The sequence below is a fragment of the Sander vitreus genome, chromosome 19, assembly GCF_031162955.1.
Source record: "Sander vitreus isolate 19-12246 chromosome 19, sanVit1, whole genome shotgun sequence".
NCBI lineage: Eukaryota > Metazoa > Chordata > Actinopteri > Perciformes > Percidae > Sander > Sander vitreus.
Window position 1 is genome coordinate 11,771,273 of NC_135873.1, and position 21,394 is coordinate 11,792,666.

Here is a 21,394-nt window from a genome sequence, read left to right on the forward strand (position 1 = left end):
CATATGCTGTTCCTGCAATGACAAGGAAAAATATGTGCATTGCAAAACAAAGCCAGCCTGTTTTAGCTCTGGTTTAGTCCACTTACTTCTGAGAAAAATCTCAGTGTTTTGCTTGTTTTTGGCTCTCTTCACTTTGGCTCTTCATCACTTTGCACTGGGCAAGTACCATACATTTGGTAATTTTTAACCAGGATTTTATATTCAGAAGATTATGAGAGTTTGATGACTCAAATTAGAAAAGCGGTAAAACCAAAACAAAGGAACTGAAAGTGACTGAAAGTTGCACTGGAGAGACTGGAGTGTTGATTCTGAGTGGGACAGTTAGTACTAACAACCTTTTTACATTATGGGAGACCTTTATTTTAGTGTCAATATCAACTATATTGCTTAATGGGGTTGCCTTGTCTTTTATTGGAAGTTATTGTGTGTAGTTTCCACTAGTTTATATTTTAATCCGAAATGGTAAAAAGGTCTTCAGGAGTCATAAGTTTCATATGACAGTGTATTGGACAACCATTTTACCCCATATCCATTGTACACAACATTTTGGTTGCAGTATTGCATTTGACAATTGTTCAATGACAAAAATCTCTGCGACTGCTGATTTTGGTGAGGTCAGCTCAGGGATGAAGCTGGTGAAGAATTGAAATGGCCTGGTGCCGGTTGACTTGGCACCTGGTGGTGCCCGATGCTGTGCTACAGTGCCCACGCAGCAAGATGGGCTTGCCTTTGTGCTGTGAGTCAGCACTTTTCCCTGGAGAACAGACAGTATCTGCTTCAGCTGTGGGGGCATGTTTGAATGGAGGCGGCAGTGGGCAAACCACAGGAAATGGAAATGGGAAGGAAAGAGTGATGGTGATGGTGCACGCTGTTTTGCAATTCCTCTGGTGATGAAATGCCATAACAGAGCTTTATACCGCAGTGCTGCTGGTGTGAGTTATTACACAAGGGAGTGAGGGTTGTCCTTTTCTGTTTGCATTTGGCCCAGTTGCACGTGTGTTTCTTTGACTTAAGATAAGGTCTCATTTGTTTACCCTTTCCCCGTGAGCTGCCTCCATGCCTCCCTCTCTGCACAGTAAGGATAGTCAAGAAACAGCATGGCAGTTTGCCTGTCTGCATCGTTTATCTGTTTATTATTAGGACCCCATTTGTTCCATGCCAACTAATCTTCCGAGGGCTCATAGTCAACACAACACAGTACAAACAAACAAACAAACTGATGTCAAGCACATGTTGTTTTTAGTTTTGGCAGCCAATTGCCCGGAAAATCATTTGCACCTCTCAAGCTCAATATGGAACAGTCAAAAGTATGGAAAATGATTTGGTCTGCACCCTGTTCTTAGCTGCTACTGGCTGACCTTCAGTTGATAACATGCCTCCTAGAGCAAGAGTGGTTATCAGAAAGAAAACGATTACTCTTGTTTGTTTTTAGAGCTGATTTCATTTAGGCACACATCTACATCTTACCTGGCAGGACTACATGTTCTTCATTTTTCTCATTATTCACTGTCTGCTTGAAAATGAGACCCACTTTTCTCTTCGCCTAAATCTGTCATAAAGTGGCAAGATCTTAGGCTTAAAATGCAAATATGAAAGCAGAGAAAAAGAGCAACTTCCAAGCAAATAAATATCCCTCAAGCTAAATGTCTTGCCAGAGATTTTATGTTAAAGCTCTTAAAACTTCAACAAGTTGTGGTTATGTAATTACTTGGTTCCCATTTCCCTTTATCAATCATCTGCCTGATGTATTTCCCCCCCGCAGTTGCAAAATTCCATGGAACAGGCACAGCTAACCAATACAGGCCTATCAGTCCTGTTGATGCTCTTCTAATCAGTCATGTGGGTGGGGTTCACTGGTAGACCCAAAGCCTCTGTAATGAATTGGTCTGCTCTTAGCTTCTTGCCGGAGCTGGGAGCCCACTGAGCATGTCCCGTGATTGATGGCCAATCAATGGGACCATAAATCTTAAAGGGGGGGGGGGGGGCATCAGTAGGTCCCATCAATATAGTGCTGGGAGTTGGCCAGATTAACCAATGAGACCTCTTCACGTGGGGGGAGGAGTAGCGATGAGTGCCCCTTTCTTCAAAAAGAAGGCGGAGGATATCTATGAGGCACCACAAACAGGCACGGAAAAACTCCTCCGCCACAAGTGAATTGAACATGTAGCTGAGTCAGGATAATCAACACAAATGCTACTCAGTATATATGTGATTCTATAAAGATAGGGATGCCACCCGTCCCTCCTTGTTCGTTCAAGTCAAAACGTTGGCTTTGCAGTAAGTGTCAGGCGCTGACCAGCTGTCCATCGCAGCTCTGACCCTTGCACACTGCACCCCCGAGCTGGCAGGAGAGCTGTGTTAAATGAAAACACAGCAGCGGTGATTTAGCAGTTTTCACTCTTTCAGCTTTTTAGTCCTGAAGTGACTTCAGTGGGGAGAAGGGGGGGGAGGTTGTAGTTGGTAGTTGCTAGTTGCACACTTTGGAGATTGCTTGCGGTTTTGCATTAATTGTATGTTTTCTGCTGCATCATTATTGACTGGTCCTGAAAGCCAACAATTGAAGCCTAATGGTTATGGTGCTTGGATGGAATAAAAGCTAAATGACAGTGTGTTGCCAACGCTGTTGATCCTATTTATTTATTTTTTATTTCAGCTCAGAGACAGTGAAGGATTGGTTGTGTTAGATCCATCTCACACCTGTTAAACCTTACATAACCAAATAAATATCTTGTTCCTCTTTGGTGTAATTGTTGATGATGAGGTAGAAACAAGAAAGGACTGATGGAGTCACTTGTTTTTTGTTTTGTTTTTCTTTTAAAAAGTGCTAAAGGGATCACGTTATCACTCTGGTTCACTCACAGGTCAAAACTGGACAGGGTTTCCTGCCCGCAGTCATGTGCTGATTGGTAGGTAGTAGAGATGGGTGATTTGAAAAGAAAGGAAATGGAGTGCCATGATTGGCTCCTGGCCCTGCCACTGGAATAAATAGCAGGATGGAAGCTAGGTCAGTGTTGACACCAGCGCAGCAGGGAATTCATTTTCCCCCCTTGTCACAAGAAGGCAGCGAGCAGAGTATCCCCGGCTGCAGATGCCCACCCATCTGTTATCACTCTCATCATTACTGGGCTTCCCTTCAGTGTCCTGTAAACATAGGGCAGTTACAAAACTTTTCATGCTGCATCAAACAAGAGAAATTAAAAACGTGTTCTTCCTGTTCCAATCCAACTGGGATCTTAACCTTAGTACATTACAGTATATGACATGCCCAGGTATGGCTCATTGGTGAGATTGTGGGGTTGTGTATCATTGAGGTTTTATCAATTCTGATTCCAATTGTGCTTATTGATTAGAACCATTGTTCCCATTTTCATCATATTTCTGAGTAAGAAAACATACCTAACATATTGGGTTGTATCTGTGACAACTGAGCCAATTCTGTCTACTAATGAAGACCATGCCATGCAGTTAAAAGCCCTAGAAAAAGCTATTCAGTGGACCTTGAGTTCAAATGTTTTTTTTTTTCAAACCATCATTTTGAAATCAGAAACAACCCTCAAGTTATCTTTATTTTTTAAGATATAAAATCAAAAGTCTCCTTCAGACACTGAGGAAAACCATGAGATGCGCTTGAAAGCTCCAGCAAAAGCTAGTAAGTGGACCTTCAGTTAAGAATTTAAAACCAAAATAATTCAAAATCAAATATGGGAGCTGCAGTTTTTTGTGCTACTGCAAATGGACCATTCATGCATTGTTCAGCTGTACACGGACTACATTCAGTTCCTACCAACCACATGTCCGACATCAAATTGAAGTAGAGTGCTGAATGTAAAAGGCCAAGCAGGTCTAAACGCTTGGCCTGGAATACTAATCCAGTGGAACTTGATACAAGAGGCCTCAGAGACAGATATGCAGTCAGCATTCAGCGTCAGGGCAGGACAGTGGGAATCTCCCCCTCATCTCAAAGCAGATTTAACAGTCCTTGTTACCGGGGAAACCGACTCAAGGCACTCCCTTATGAATAATGAATGAGCGGGCGTCGCCTCGCAATATCTGTGTTACCGTGGCAGCAGGCTTGGCCTCAGCTACCCTGCTTACCAGCACCAGAGCAGCAGAGACATCTAGTGGCTGCCATGCAGTGTTAAACACAGAACTCACAGCTGGTCACCTCAAAGGCACTGCCCTCCTGCTGTACGAGAAATAACTTTGCATATAGTCATGCATTTGTAGCAAAGCATGTTCTGATAATGGGGAATCGGCAAAGTTTTGCTCCTGTCGCCCTTATCGGCATGTTTAATGCCATATCCAAAAAAGCAAGTGAGCCTTGACCTGCTCGTACCCAGAGCTCCACGAGCATGTTTGTTTTGCTCGTGGGAGGTTGTCGGGTGTGTCTGTTCCTTTAAAGGGAAACCGATTTTGAAGGAGGGACGGCGTGGGGGGGGGGCTGACCTTCTCCCCCGCTCTGCCTTTTTTCCCTCCGGGCTTCCATGGCTGCATTCAATCAAGTGCCTCGACCATGTTTATGCAGTATGTGATGTTTATGCAACCCTGCCCACGCGTGCAACTGCTTTCACGCACGACAACCCACCTGCATAAACACCCACTGCCCCGTCTGAGTGCAGTGTGTCAGAGTAATACAATGCTTTTCTTATTGGACTGGGTAGTAGTGTTTTTGCTGATATTGATTAGGATACTTAATACTTAAAGGGGTGATAGAATGATTATATACAGTATTTCACACTGTTCCTTAAGGTCTCCTAATAGGGTATGTAACATCGGTTGGGCTGAAAATGGCCCGAGTGCTATTTTATGGGCCCTTAACTACCCTGTGAATATGGCCCTATTTGGAACAAGAGCTTTTCTTCCAAATATGGTATGCTCATGAATATTTAGATATGGCTGCGCGCTGATTGGTTGAGCGAACCACATACACATACATTGGAGACGAGACAGCAGGTCTCATATTTCAGACACTGCAACGTTATACATTGTTTGTCTGCTATTTAGTTATTAAATTCACTTCTGAGACTCTTTAATGCGAGAAGTCTACTATATAAAGCTCAAATGTGGGCCGTTTTACGAAAATTGATGGCTAATTGCAAATTTGGTAAGACATGTCGGACTTCAGGAGCTCCACACAGTCTGACGAGAAAGCGGCAGCCTGCTGGGCTCCATACCCAGGGCAAAGTCACCGTTTCTGGGTTACTGGACTACCAGAAACGGTGAATGAATTGAATTTCGTCACGGCATGTATAACACAGCTACCCTAAGGTCTTACAAAGCTAACACTTTTGTCCAATTTCAATTTAAGGCATTTTTGTGAATTTGAGGGGTCTCGTTAGGAGGAGCTGCTAGCTAGGCTATGTGTCCTATTCAATCCTATGGGAAAAGATCGCCCCTACACTTTCGGTATAACTATAGTATATTTACACTTTGAATTTCGTCACGGCATGTACATTTAGCTAAGGTCCCTAAGGTCTTACAAAGGTTGGCTAACACTTTTGTCTGATTTGAATTTAATGCATTTTTGTGAATTTCAGAGGTCTCGTTAAGAGGAGGCAAGCTAGCTCTCATTAATAGAGCTCCCCAGCTCACTCGCGGACAAGAGGCGTTTATTTCCCCGATCGTTTGTTTAAATAACTCAACACACATATCCATTATAAGATTAACTGGAACCTGTGGTAAGAGATTGCAGACGTAACAAGCTCGCTGACCGCGCTCTCACTCACACACACCGGCCATTTAGCAGGAAGAGGGGAGGGAGAGCAGCAAGCTGCAGGCCCTGGAGCTCTGTCAGGGCAGCGGCGTTTGGTAGTCCAGTAACCTAGAAACGGTGACTTTGCGCGGGTATGGAGCACCACGGGCTGCCGGGCTACCATGACGGAGCTCCATCTAGCTCACAGCAGGCCGGGGTCTGTGAAGGAGGACAGGCCGGGCGGCGAGGCAGCAACCCAGGCAGCACCGGACGCTGAATTCCGACCATATTTGACCTCTACATAGTTGATTTCTCGCATAAAAAAGTCTCAGAAGTGAATTTAGTGATAAAATAGCAGATGAACAATGCATACAATTTATGAGATCTGCGCGACCTATTCAGAAGACTACCTGATCTCAGATCAGTGGTGTAGCCTATGTAAATGTTTGGGCGTGACAAAGATAGAGACCAGAGCCAAATAAGGTACAGCCACATAGTTGACGTCAACTATGAGCTTCATTGAGATTTGCCCGTTTTCAGAGGCAGTTTCAAATTGTGAGATTTGCAGAGGAAAGATGTGTCAATGGATTTTGAGGTTCTATGCATGTCCTATTTACCCACCAAACTGTCGTTATTCAACTATGACAAGGTAAAATCGGTTTTGCGTTCTATCACTTCTTTAAAGGACCACTTTGATTGCATAGTTGCTGCACTACATGCATTACAATGCTTTATTGATTAAACACACACATACACACACACACCACAGAGGCAAACCCCAGCTGAGCAGAATGTTTGCTGACCTCATTTGTGTTGCGACCGAGGTTATAACTGCTTGGGATGCCAGGTTTGATGACTTGCTATTCCCGACCGGAGAGAGGCCGAGGCAGGAAAGTCCCCCATGGTGACCCAGCCACGGTGTCGGCTTTCCCTGGGTCTGGGCCACCAGACTGGCCTCATGTATGTGAGAGGCTGGGCCCTCTATATACAGCATGGATATATTTATGTTGGGTGGCTCTCATGTTTTCCTCAGCACCCAAGTTCACACCGTGCCTTAATCATGGGTGAGGTCACACGGGCCGTGCTGTGGTCAGTGTTTAGAAGGTGGTTTCTATGTCAGCAGGGCACAGAGACAATTATGATCAGGCGCTCTGTAACATAAATTGATATTTATATATATGCTTTGTGCCATATACAAAATATTTACGAAATACTTTATACGCCTCCTGTCAGCAAGCTGGAATTTAGGGCTGCGCGATATGAGAACAATATACGATAACATTGAATATTGCGATAATGATATTACTTGCGAAACATTGAATCTAATATAAAAGGCACCACTAAAAAAAGAATGAATTTTAAAGTGCAGTTTTCTACTGATATTTTCTTTCAACCAACAGAAAAAAATCTCTGAGTGTCTTTAGAGATATGTCGCAGCCTTTCCCGATATGGTTATTGCGCCAGTTAATTAATATAACTGCTTGAATAATTCAAAATATTTTCAAAGTATGATTAGCTGACTCTTCTCTGATATGTACTTTATTTAATGATGGCAAAAGCAGGGCAGTAGCTACTCATAGTCAGATTGCCTGGGAAATGATCGTCATACAGTGACCATAATAGCAATCTATTATGATCACCTGAGCCATGATTACCTTAGCTTCCTGTCTCTGGTTACTCTCTCCTTCCCGCCTCGCCAGAAATTGATGGTTTCTGTTAACTAATGAAAAGTGCTAAGCCTATAGAGCCCAACTGCTGAGCCATGTGTTTCTGTGATTTTATTCATGTATCCAATCCTGTAAATGACAGACATGCTTACTAGGGGTGGTCAATTCACAGAGGAAATGTTCCAGAGTGGGGAAAAGGGTGATTGATTTTGATTTTTTTTAGCCTAAACCCTGGTTACCTTCATTTTGATGCTTGTGCTGTTTTAGAGTCTCAATTTACACATCTCAGTTTGCAAGTCTGCATATATATTAGTCCTTCTGTCAGAGTGAGAGATTGACAAAAATGCGAATGTTAATACATCACCTTAAAAATGTCTTTGTGTAGGTAGTTTTATACCGGATCCTTCTATCCACTGTCATCACCCAGAGGTTGACTGACAGCATCTGAGTTACATACACTTTTTCTCGATTTTTTTGTTTAGCCAAATGGCACTCTGTAGCAAGTGGTGATTTTGTTTTGTCACAAGTCTGCACAGCACCTGCAGCTAATGAATCATTAACCAGGAAAGGAAAACAACAAAAACAGCCAAGAACTTTTGAGATTAAAACTCAAAGTGTTTATTAATGTGGCATTGTTCCCTTTAATAATTAAAGAATAAATCCTTCAGCCCCCTCAGGGAATGGCTTAACAAACCTCAAAATGACTGTTAATTAAAAGTGTATTTATTTACAAGTGGAGAATATCTTGGTCTTCTTTTTTGTTTTCAAATCGTATTTCCAAAACCATTATTTGGATGTCTCCGTTTAATGTGCATCCTGTTGGCTCCTCGGATAGTGGTATTCTCCAACAACCATCCCTCTTTCTTGGTATTTTAGCCTGAGTACTTTGTGGGTAACTCTCCGGGCTAATAACATGTTGGACCGACAGAGGGATATGTACCTTGGTATGTGAAGCTGCTGAGACCACACAGTATTTCTAAGTGGTGGTTTGGAACCGGATGGAGGCTGGAAATGGACCTGGAAATGACTCAGATCTGATGCTTTCTCTTGGTCTGTTGAAATATGGACTTGAGTATTGATTTCAGACTGCTGTGTAATATCTGAAGGAAATTGAAACGTCACAAGTTTCAACATGTATTGTTATACACATACACACACACACACACACATACACATACACATACACACACACACACACACACACAGTCAAACAGGACATGTAGTAGTTTCTTGTCAGGGTCACTTCCATGGGAAATCTGGATGTTCTCAGACACAGCTTTTTGTGACTATTCATCTTGTGTGTCCAGGGACCAGAGAGAAAGCAGAATGTCATTATATCTAACCTTACACATTTGGACATATTTTAACAACTACCTTCCTCGTCTTTCCTCACCCACCCCAGCGGCTGTGCTGAAGTACGAGAACAACGTGATGAACATCCGGCAGTTCAACTGCTCACCTCACCCTTACTGGCTGCCCAACTTCATGGACGTTTTCACCTGGTCCCTGCCCTTCGTTGGAGAGAAGGGTGAGTGCACACACACACACACACAAACACACACGCATGCACATACTTTTCTCAGTACGCTTTTGATGTTATATACAACAAATGAGAACATTGAGGACAAGCAGTTTTACCAAATGTTTGCACCATTGAGTTGTAATAAACATTCAGTTTCCTGAGTCAGTACTCAGCAGTATACTCAATTACAGTGCATAAAACTCAACATGTAGCCTGGTTGACACCAGACCCTTTTCAGTTGTAACTGAGAGTGGGTCTGGGAAAGGTTCATTGACAGTTCATTTCCAAAGGGGCGTCACCAACGGACGCCGCTCAAATGCCTCGAGGGCGCATTGGATAGTCCAACCAATCAGACCAACGATCCGGGTGACATGTTGACATTCATGTTGAGTCTGTAAATCGCCGTCGCTGTGCTATCGTCATCGCGTAAAGCCCGCCTCAACGGTTGTGATTGGTGTAAAGCCCGCCTGGAAATGGGTTTGAATGGGCTCTTCGCCAGACTGACTTAAATCTCAAATTTGCCAGATGTTTGTCAGGGTTTACCCAGGCTACTAAACATGAGCAAAGGTTTGCATTCTCTTACTGCCGTGAAGATTGTTGCAGACATTTAGTTTTTAGGCCAATGTCATATCTGTGTCAATGAATCACACATAATCATCACTGATGCACTCACTCCAGGAAGCCTATTTTGGGTGTGACCCTTCCGCACAGGGCCATTTCAAGCATTGTTGGACACTGCTCACTGGTGTGTGGGTGGGTGTTTTATAGATTATTGTGAAGACCTGCTTCATGCCACTGGTCCATGAGTTTGCGTATTTATTGTACTGCATCTGTAATATTTGTGTCCCTGTACCATTTTTCTTCATGTGGACATAAATAAATGGTTAGAATGTGGGTGTGGGTGGGTGGAGGGGCTCACCTCCGGGGAATCTTACCACCACATTACTCTGTTATGGCTAGGAACACTCAAAAGGTGGAATACATGCACTTACAACTCAGTTGGTATGGCAAAAGTTGTAAAATATATGTTTTCTGATTTCTTTACAGTGACTGAGATGCTAGTGAACGTATTGAGCATCTGCTCCAATGATGAGCTGACGACTGATGAGGAGCTGGACGGTAAGCACAGCAGACAGCCACCACAACACTACAGTTTGCTTTAGCTCCACCAGAGGGAGCCATCTGCTAATAGGAGTACCAGACACACACACACACACACACACACACACACACACTCTCACTCCACATCTCATACACACAGACACACACACACACACTCTCATTCCTGGTGTTTTTGCACGTACCGTGGCTGCTCTGCTCTATTTTCAGAACATTCAGTTCAAATATATTGCATTTTAAGTCGTTTTTTAACAGCAAAGCCAAATCAAAAAACACATCAGATTAAAAAAGTATTTCCTTTAGGTACCCAGGGTATCAGCGAATCCTGACAAAGTCTGAAACAGCACAGTTGGTCATACAGTATTAAAGCTTTTTATCATCATATAATAGTGGCAAACTAAAGTCCTCCATCTGTCACGGGTCACAGCTTATCTACAATGAGGTGACTAGTTTCCCTCTGCCTGCCCCACCTCTTACTGCCAAACAGGAAATTATCTCACCAGTCCTTCCCCCCTCCTCCTCCCTCTCTCTCTCTTTGTGTTTACGAATGCACACAGTTTGACTCTGTAAACGGCACCCAGGGGTGGAGTGTCAGGCTATCGCCAGGTTTCAACCATATTTTAAACTTTTTAAAACATATATATTGCTACCTTCTCCTTCAGCTAATTGAAGAGAAAAGTACATGTACATTGTGTAAGAGTTGCACGAGTAGCAACATTTAAATGTCTTCTGAATCTGAATTATATTATGTTATGTTATCCATACTGTCTGTGCATTAGTTTGAAAAATAGTTTAGTTTTTTTACTTGCTTATTTGGGTTTCAGGTTTTTCAAAATACATTTTCAATTTCAGATGACTGTCTTATGTTGTAAGAAGTTGTACTTGTACTAGTCTTACTACTCTACCTTTTATCATTGTATAAACATCTTGAGGAGTGGCATTCAATTGCAGATTACATTCAAATTTGTATTAAAACTCCACTCAAATGTATTGATTTGGACAGTGGCACAACTCACACACTATACCGTCCCTCAAATAATTAGCCGTCCTTTAACATCTCCTGATTTTCCACCAACTTATTCACTCAGTGCTTTTAGTTGATCTACCTTGTTTTCACATTTCCTCACTTTGATTTTTCTGTTTCCTCTTACGCTCATCTTTTCCAGGTTTGCAGCCATTTCAACTCTTATATTAAGTTTATTTTCACCATGTTAACATTCAGATTCAGATGTTCTTTCCTTTCTCTTTCTCTCTCATGATCTTGTTTTCTGTGACCTTATAATTATTTTGGTGCCCTGCTCTTTATCTGCTATTGTTTCCATGGTTTCCAATTGCCATTATGTTATTTCAAACCTCACTACTTTTTCACCTATTTCTTTTGCTTTCTCTCTCTCTCTCTCTCTCTCTCTCTCTCTCTCTATCTATCTATCTATCTATCTATCTCATGCTGTGATGTTGTCACTACCTTGGTTTACCTACATCTAATTTCTCTTTTCTATGTGTTCCAGAGTTTTGTGTTCAAGGCATCGCTTTTCTTTACACTTGTTGTGCTTTCTTGCCTCTTATTTCGCCGTCTGCCCACTCTCCGCCACCTCCTCTTACATTCTACTGCCATCCACTGATCTCTCTGTCCTTTCTCTTGTCTTCTCTTCTGGGGGTGTTTCATGAGAAGGACAGCTAATATATACCCCCAAAAAAGGTACAGACATTAGCTGTAATGGTGTGTGCCGAGGTAGATAGACTTTTGTCCGGTGCTTGCTTTCTGCGTTTCAGAAGTCTGTCAACTAACGGCACTGTTTAAAGCACCTTCTAACACAACTACTAAGTCTTTCTATTGATCTCTTTTTAATTATTCACAAAGACGTGTCAGTAATGTTACAGTTACATGCTCCTGCTTCAGCTACTGTAAGGCCAAATCTGACAAATGGACACAAAAAGATTTCCAGGAAGGTCATTCTCATTAGTAAAGTAAGGTATTTGTTGTACACATTAAAATAAGCAATGCTACTACTGGGGATTAATCCTGCGGAGAAACATATTTTAAAGTGTATTCAACGGAGGATGAGAGGAAGACATCAGACTGTCAGCTCCTTTCTTTACCCAACCTTTCACCACACATCAGCTTCATTTCCATCCTTCATACTTCATGCATTTTACAAGCTGGCTCCCCGGGGCCTTGAAACTGTTATTCTGCAACAACAAACAAAGTTTTGTTTTCCAGTCCAGGAAAATTCCTGTTTGAGTCTCCGCAACCATAACACAGCACAGGAAAATTCATATAGTGTGCTCATCCAACGTGCTGAAAAGACAAGGGCCATTTACAGATGATGTAACAAGGTTTAGTAGTGCAGGTTCTGCCTGGGGAGAATTATATGTAGGAGTTAAAGGGACTTTAATTGAACACGACTAGCGGAACAATACAAACGGGCAGCATGAGTGCATTGAATGGTGAGAGTTACTCAGTTGTTGTGATGTGTGGATTTAAACTATTTCGTATGAGCTGAACTTGGGCTTCAATAACCACACTGTGTTTGCATCGTGTTCGTCTGATGCACTTCTGGATACAACTTATAGTCCAAAAGACTCGCTCTGTCTTAGCGCATTTACTAAATGTTATAGTACACACAGATAATGCCATCTACACGTCCACAGGACACGGTTTAGTATGCACCAGTCACAGTTTGTCTGACCTCTGACCCCTCCAGGTGCTACAGCTTCTGCCCGTAAGGAGGTCATCCGAAACAAGATCCGCGCCATTGGCAAGATGGCCAGGGTATTTTCTGTGCTCAGGTATGCAAGACAAAACTCCCTTGTGTCCTGTATGTTCTACCATCGTCCCGTTAGCTTCAATACTATGCCATTACAAGAGATTTAATTAAATATTTAAAGCTGCACTACTGACGAACCACAGAGAATTATCGCCCAACTCTGCAGTTCCCCTCAGCTCTACAGATCATTTGGTTTTACAGCCCGCAACTTTACTGTTTTGGTTCACTGCTCTCATCGTAAACTCACTCTACACAACCTGCACCAAATAACAGACAACATCAGCAACTAGCTTGCGGCCATAGTGGAGCACTTAGCCGCTAGAGAGCCACATACTCCCCTCAGGTGTTGGTGGAGACCAAAAGAGAGCTAAAAGAAGAGTGAATATCGGACTTGTTGCTACGTGTCTGCTGGATGTGTAAATAAGAGACTGTTTGCCAATAAGTCAGTATTAGATTGTCCAAAAGACATATTTCTGATTGTTTTACATATAAAATGAGCATCAAGGAAGTAATACCTAGTAAATAATGTGTATATTTGTGTGTTGATATTTCAGAGAGGAGAGTGAGAGCGTGCTGACGCTGAAGGGACTGACCCCAACAGGCATGCTACCAAGCGGAGTGTTGTCCGGTGGCAAAGAAAAGCTGCAGAATGGTAAGACTGTCACTAAGTACCCCGAGACCCCCAGCTTTGGCCCCCAGAACGGATTCTCACACACACAGAAATTCCCCTCACGCAGCAATCCCCTGAATAAAGTGCTAGCTCAGTGTTCAGGGGAAACTGTATATACAGACTTTTTCCCCTTTTCCCTCAGTGATGGTCCACAAACTTTAAATTGCTGCCTTATGGCGCTTACCCACTGTTAGTACCAGCTCTGCTCGGCTCGACTCGACTCGGCCGCGGTGCCCCGTCCTCCATTTTCCATTGCAGATTTAGTGCCGCCTCGTGCGTGAGGCGAGCGTGGCAAGCAAGAAACTGCCGTGACCTAACGCGACACACACACGTTGCCACAGCCAGAAGACAAATTTTGTTTCAAAAGAAGCTGGAGGCAGCAAAAAAACCACCGCTGGCTAAACTATTTAAAAATGGCGGGTTTGTTCAGGACACCCCTGTCTGTCGCTAGCGATGATGACGCTGTGATTAGTGACAGTTCTCTCTGACCAATCAGTAGTCTGCAGGTTTTCACGTCACCTTTTGGTATCGCCTCAGCTCACTTGGAACCTCGACGGAGGTGAAACTAAAAAAAGTACCTGTCGGCAGGTACCAGGGACTTTTTTTCATAATGGAAAAACAAATAAGTAGAGTCGAGGCGAGCAGGTACCATGTAATGGAAAAACGCCATTAGAGTAATACTGTTAAGTGTAGATAAATGTTTCTGTCAGCTTCACTCAGTATCCTTGCTATACATTCATGTTTTAGGTTGTATTCTTTCCTGGATAAATGACAATAGAATTATATTTCCCATAGATAGTCTCCTCTTCCCAAAACAGTACCAGATACATTCAGCAGATTTTCTTTGTCCCTTGTCTTCTCTAATGTGTCTCCCTCCTGATGTCTCGCTTTAATACCCTGTCTCCCCGTCTCTTTCTGTATTCCACTGGTTTTATCTCAAATATCACCTGTATCTTTTTCTTTCTCCTTTCTTTCTAGAAACTGCAGGTATAATCGGTTGTGCAAGTATTCTGTTGTGTTCTTTTTTTTTTTTTTTCCTTCCTTTTTTTTGTGAGACAAGTTTAGAGTTCAGTCCACCCTCTTATGTTGAATTCCAAACACTCCCTAAATAAGTTTGACAAGCAGCTGCAGCGTGGAAGTAAAGGCTTTCTGGACAACAAAAAAAACCCCGTCTTTACAAACACATTTCAAATTTACTTGACTCCTGACAGTAATGGTCATTTTTTTTATTGTCCAAATTTGAGTGCTAGTGTTGTGGATCTCAGCAGCGCTCCGTTGGGATAGACGCTGGACTCTCTGCGATTCAAAGGATGAATTGGAATTGACACAAGCAACTGTGAATGAAAGGGGGATAGCAGCTGTCTGCCTTTCCTTTACAAAATAAAGCAGAAATCCAAACAACCCTCTCCTCTCACAGGTTCTCACACATCAGCTGGCACTTTCCTAAATACGCATTTATCACTTTATAAGAATAGGTACGTCTTTACTTCAAAGCCAGCGTGTTTAACATTTGCTAAAACTTCAAACCATGGGAAAATGGTAAAAGCTAAAAGAAGACCATTTTTTTACAGTCTGTTATACTCTAGCATGCACTAGAATCACAAGTTGTATAAAGTTTGCTAACATAAGCCACTGGAAGCTTCTCAAGTAGCAGCAAAACCCCTAACTTTGATGGACTTGAGCAAGAGTGGTTTATCGCTGATGAACTCAACGTTTTTATTTCTAACATGAAATAATTTAGAAATAAAATAATTTCAAAAGTTCCATAGTTTCACTTTAAAGGCCACTCAGCTTAAGCTTTAACACATGACATTCACGTGATTTTGTTAGATGCAGTTGGCCGATAGAATGACGGGGAATTCTAAGCTGCAGGCAGCAGAAGAAATTCTCGTTGTTTCCACAAATCATGTAACAGAAGCTAAACTAGGGCCTGTTTGAAATTGCATTCTGAGTTTTGATTTGTGACCTCCTGTGGGAGGGGAAGTGGCCAAATTGGAACAAAATAGCATCTGGACAAAGTTGGCAATTCTGCGCATCTCAGTTAGGAAGGATGGGATGCTCTCCTCTATATCAGCCCCACTGATTTAGGCTGAAAAGACTGGGACTACTTTGGCCTTATTTTTTACATTCAGGGTCACATAAAGAAAGCTACGGCTCTAACTCTATATTCATAGGTGGAGAATCTCCAATAAAAATGTGTAGTAGACACGGAAAAATAAATAGCATCCTTATTAAATGGCTTTTAGCTCAACATTTGCTGTATTTCTGGACTTCTATAAGGGGTTTGAAACCACTTAACACACTAGCAACTCGAAAAGTGCGTTTCTCCTGATGACCTGCTTAACAATGGTGGTCCTAAGGGTGAGGATATGAACGCTAAAAGTTAGAGTATTTGTTTTGATGCTAATTTGGAAGCAGCTGACACTTAAGAGAACCCCCGTGAAGGTAGAGTGATGTTCAGAGATTCCTGTTGCAACATTGGTAGAATCACATTGCTCCCCTCCCTTTTAAGCAGACGCCAGTGTGCTTCTACTGTAATGTTGACTCCATCCACCATTCCGTTTACAGTTTGTTGCTCTCGTGCCTTTTTCGTAATTTGTTCTCATCCCCATGGTAGTACTGTATGTGCTGTAGTCTTCAGTACTGTACTGTACAGCCGTTACTTTGCTGTCGCCTTCTGCCTCATCCCTGTCGTCTGTGTAAAGCTGATTTTACACAATTGCACTGTATGTGAATTTGTAAGCTCAAGGATGACTGTAAGAAATTGGTAAGTGGTTAAAACGCCAAAAGGTTTTTTTCATTTTTCTCCTCCCTCGCACTTCACAAAAGTAAGCCAGCATTTTTGATATTTCATATCAAAAGATGCAATATCCCGCAGTTCCAGATGCTGCTTCATGTTGCACACAACACAACAGTAATGCTGCTCCATGTGTCTACAGCGCTTGGATTCTACATCTTCAACAGTTAAAGCCACAGCCATAAACCTCCACAATCACACATGCACTTAAACCTTATTCCTGTTTTCCATTCGTCCTATTTCAGCTCTCCCTTCTCTATGTATGCTCTTAATTGCATAATAGTAAAGAACTAATATACTCCCAGCTTTAACGTGTTGTTTTTTGCCATCAATGTCCGTCCCCGCAGTATTCATTTTCTTTACTCTCACCACATTGATCCGTTTGTCAGACCATGTCAGACTTTTTCAAAGCACCTCAAGGATGCAATCCTCTCCACGAGGTCGTTCGCTGCCACAAACGTGTCACCTTCCCTTTACAGATCTGGAACTCATCACAAAGCTAAGGCTCACCCCTCTCCTCTCCCTCATCCTTTTCCCCTCTTCGCTAACATCCATGTGTCCTTTGTCATAAAATGTGGAGATGACGTTAACCTTTTGTTGTCGGCATTGGCTGTCTTTGCTGCTTATTGAGTTGTTCCTAGGACAAACTGAACTCCTCTGCTCACTTCTCTCATTCGTTTTGCAACCCCCCTCTTCTCTTCAGCTACTATTGAAGCTATTGAGGCTGATGAAGGTAAATGGGTCTGGCTGCCCTCTCCTGTTGCTTTTTCATGGCAATAGACAGGGGGCTCCGCTGGGTTTTCATTCATCTCGCTGGTGCTTGGTGTTGGGTGTTTGGGCTAACAAAATGTGTCATAGTATTAACGGAGAAAAAGAAGTAAGTAATTAGGAAATCCTGTGGTCACACAATGTTTTAACGGGGAATGGCTTTCATAGCACAGATTTTCAAACTCACACTGTGGTTTTGAGTGAGTGCAAAGCAAATACTACGAACCATTTGCAGGTTATTCTTCTTAGCTTTTCCTAGTCAACGTGCCTTAACACCAATATAGCGATACTTTATGCTTTTCATTTCAGAAGTTTAAACATCACTGTTAATGCATCTTTCATGGAAGATTATCGGACAATCCAGGTTCAAGAAAGAGGTTGCACTTGAGGAAGTGCACATTCACACTCGCATAATGTGGGAGGTGTAAATAACGGGGCATCATCAGGTCATCTGGCAGCTGTTATGAGTTTTTACCAGATACCAGAGGCACCAGCTGGACAAACCTACTGTATCCAGTAGAGCTAGACCCCCAACAGTATCTAGAACTCATGCAGTGCTTGGTAGAGCTTGTCTAGATGCAACATTTGTGATGTTGTGTCTAGGAGTACACAACCCTAATGTCCTGTAGAATACGGACACAGAAGGAATCTGCAGAGTTGTGTAAAATGTTAATAACGTTTTGTGAAAGGTTCCCCTTGTTCTCTTATCTAAAGCTAAACAAGTATTTAATTTCCATCACTCAACATCCTAACTGTACTGTGACTAAGATAGTGTACTCCCTGCTCTGCCCTCACACAACGCAGTAAAATCTTGCTGTGAAAGCTTATGATGGCATTTCCCCTTTGAAACAACTGAAGCAGTTGTGCATTGTTGTTGCTGTTGTATTAATATAATAATACTACGGTTTTCTCACGAGTTGAATCTGAATTAGTAGAGACAAACGCTCCACAGGAAGCTTAGAGAAATCCAAATTGGATTCTCCCTAAAAAAAAATAAAAATAAAAAAATAAGTAGAAAAAATTTACTGACTTTGGCGCAAGAACAACCTCAACTGCGAGCTAAATAGTAGTTTGCCAGCTGCTATTTACGTTGGAATTGTCCGGTAGTTCCTCTTTAGCCCTATAGAGGGCAGTCCATTGTAGTGTGGAGACACGTCTCTGCTTCCCTCTCCATGTGGATCCTCTGTGGCCCTGTTGTGTCGTGTTCTTACCTGTGAGCTGCTAATAACCTGTGTCTGACCTGTGCTATGCAGCAACACAACTACGCTACCCATCATGCCCCTCTCCACGCTCCCCAATTTGTCGTCTAAAGTTATGCCACCACCCACCCCCCTTCATTCTAGTAAAGGGTCGTCTTCTTTGCAACCCTAGTTGTTATTACCATTAAGACCCCCAGCCCTTTATGAACGGTGGAAGTAACGCAATTATGAAATGAAACTCGATCAAGCTGAATATTTGAGTAAAAAGGCAAAACTAAAGAAATTCCATTGAATAAAAGGTGTTGAGTTGACAACTGTGATGCCATTGGATCTGTATCAGCCTGGTTTTATTCATCTCAGTGATATTTTCATAAACCTTATTTCTTATTTTTTCCTCTAATTCCATTATTCAGTTCAACTGAATCTTGTTGCCATGTAAATCCTATTGTGACCTCCACCCCTCATAACCTCCAGTGAACCCTTAATTGCTGCATGCTCCAAGCAGACTAAACACGTGGTTAGCACCCCAGTCCCTCTGTAGTGTCTCTGTACGTGAGCTCAGTCTCAACGTGGTTCTATTTTGTGGAAGTGAATGTCTCAGTGGGCTCCACACAAGTGGTTTTTTGTTTTGTTCTTGTTTTTTCCTCCCCTCTTTCTTTTTTTTGTATCTTTTGATCATTCTCCTTCTTCCCTTTTTGTCTTTTTTAGAATTTTCTTTTTTTATCTGTGATGTGATGGGGCGATCTGGATGTTTGGGGTCCTCAGGTGTTCTGAAATGTGCCCTAGTCAAGATATTCTCTAATAAGAGCCACATTTTAATGAGCAATACAATGTTTTAAGATTTTCCAAACAGCAAAAACAAGACGGCCATTAGATGGTCCAGTATTGTACTGTAGAAGTCTTTTCACAGATAAGAGATTAAATCATGGATTGATGGCACAGTGAAAACCTGCTGACCCTGATTCCAGAAGCACCCGCTATAGATTTAGGAGGATTATTATTTAATCCTTATGTCGGTGCAGTTATATCACTTTGAAACTCTGATAAATGGTGTTAATGTGTTGTCATTTCATAAAAATGAGTTATATCCTTTTATATTAATCGTTCGATCTGTTTTTTTAAAACTACTTAACTAACTTAACTCACAATGATGAATATGCAAATATGCTGTACGATATATGCCGTTATAAATGCTCATACTAAACGCAACACATTTAAACAATTACTTCAACGGCTGAAGTTTTAGTTCAGCCTCATGAATACAGTAGTATGATGTGTGCATCATACAAGTGTCCAGTTGAAGGAATAGGTGGACATTTTGGAGAACGTGCTTATTCACTTCCTTGCATAGAGTTAGATGAGAAGATCAACAGCTCCTTATCTTAGCTTAGCTAGCTTCTACTCAAGTGTTACGCCTTGCCACATTTAATTCCACATAATGTCGCAAAAATGTTTTGTTACACATTGTTTTTTACGGATTACACTAACCCAATTTCCCATGTTAAATAGTGAGCTTTGGAGGTGCTGATAGGCTGATTTAGTTGTGTTCAGACACAGAGCCAGGCTAGCTGGCTAGCTAGTTTCCCTGTTTACAATATATATGCAAATTTTCGTGAATTCTTCTCATCCAACTCGACCTAAGAAAGCGAATAAGAGTATTTGCCAAAATGACAAAACTGTTCCTTTAAAGTAAAGTATTTAGGGATCAACATGATGCAGTTATTGTGTCAACAAGCCCATCAGTTACTCATTTTTCATGGATGACTTGCAGTTGAATTAGCCAACAGCGCCTCGGATGCCGTCTATATGTTGTCGTTTTCTCAGTTCAAACGCTTCCATGAACCAAGTCCTAACCAAAGATAAGCCAAATCGTGTGATGTGTGCGTGAATGTGAGCAAGTGTGACCCCATTCTTTTTTTAAATCATTTCATCTCTCCCCTCTAAAATCGCTCCTGATTTCTCCCCCGTTTTTTTTTTTTTTTCTCCTTCCCTTTTCTTGCATCTCAACAGCCATCAAAGGCTTCTCGCCCCAGCACAAGATCACCAGCTTCGCCGAGGCGAAGGGTCTGGATCGCATCAACGAGAGGATGCCGCCGCGGCGAGACGCCTTGCCCTCAGACGCCAGCCTCAACTCGCTCAACAAGGCCCTGTCCTCGGAGACCAACGGCACGGACGCCAAGGGAAGCACCAGCAGTGGCAGCAACATCCAGTGAAGGCCGGCAGCAGGCGCCACTTTGGCCGACAGGGCTTCATCACGACCCGCCAACGCAGAGAAGGGTCAAAGGGGTAAAGGAAATGAAAGGGAGTGTGGAGGGCAGGGGGGGGGGCATCTATGGCTCACACTGGGGAGACATCTCACTTTCTAGTCTTTTGGATATGCCTTCAAAATATTAGTTCATAGTCAAATCTGCTAAGTTATTGCCGGGTCACATTTCTGAACAGCCAGGCCTTTCTTGTGCTTGAGTCTCCACCGCACCACAGTATGTCAGAGAGAAGACGAGGGATGGAGAGATCTTAAAGGTGAATTATTTTATTTCTTGAAAGACGCTTGCTCATTTACACCGAAACGGAAAGTCGTGTAACTTCTTACTAACTATTGTACGTTTACAAAAATACAGCACTAAAAAGGACAGAACATGAGATAATGTTTTTAACATATAAGGGTGTACAAAGTAAATAAGGACTATTTATTGATAACTTTTTGCTACTCTTATAAAAATAGCTCTGAAATTAATTAGGCAGTCTTAAAAAGAATGTTGCAATGTTGTCGAAATGCCAAATAATGGAACGTTTTATGGTTTTGTACATATTATGCTTACCTCAGGTTCTTTTGGTGTGTGCTTTGACCTGATTTTTCTGTATCATGGCTAAATAACTCGGTAATGAATACCTATTTTCTTGAGTTTCATAACTGGAATTTACATTTACCTATCTATCATTTGCAAATATGTTTATTTTTTTGTCTCTTTTGGAAAGGCGGGCGGGGGGGGTGGGGCTGGGGTAGATTTATTGTGGCTTGCTGGAATTGAGTGTTAATTTTTCTCTTTTTAAGTATTGCGAACAAAGTAAAAGTAGAGAACCTATATTGTGTAAAAAAAAGAATACAATACACTTCAAAGTTTCTGCCTATGCATGTTTTATAAAACTCAAACAAAGGAAATAGAAAATCTGAATACCTTGGCTGTGGAGGCC

General features: G+C 42.1%; 1 protein-coding gene across 1 annotated transcript in view; it reads left to right on the plus strand.

Annotated features, from left to right (window-relative positions):
• The window catches only part of LOC144534099 (protein phosphatase 3 catalytic subunit alpha), a 69,904-nt gene extending 49,004 nt beyond the window's left edge, over window positions 1-20,900 (plus strand). Inside the window, exons 9-13 of the mRNA XM_078275809.1 lie at window positions 8,762-8,887; window positions 9,929-10,000; window positions 12,706-12,790; window positions 13,323-13,420; window positions 20,213-20,900. Of these exons, the coding sequence (XP_078131935.1) occupies window positions 8,762-8,887; window positions 9,929-10,000; window positions 12,706-12,790; window positions 13,323-13,420; window positions 20,213-20,415 (584 nt within the window). The 3' untranslated portion in view covers window positions 20,416-20,900. The remainder of the gene's footprint in view (window positions 1-8,761; window positions 8,888-9,928; window positions 10,001-12,705; window positions 12,791-13,322; window positions 13,421-20,212) is intronic.
• Window positions 20,901-21,394: the final 494 nt, after the last annotated feature.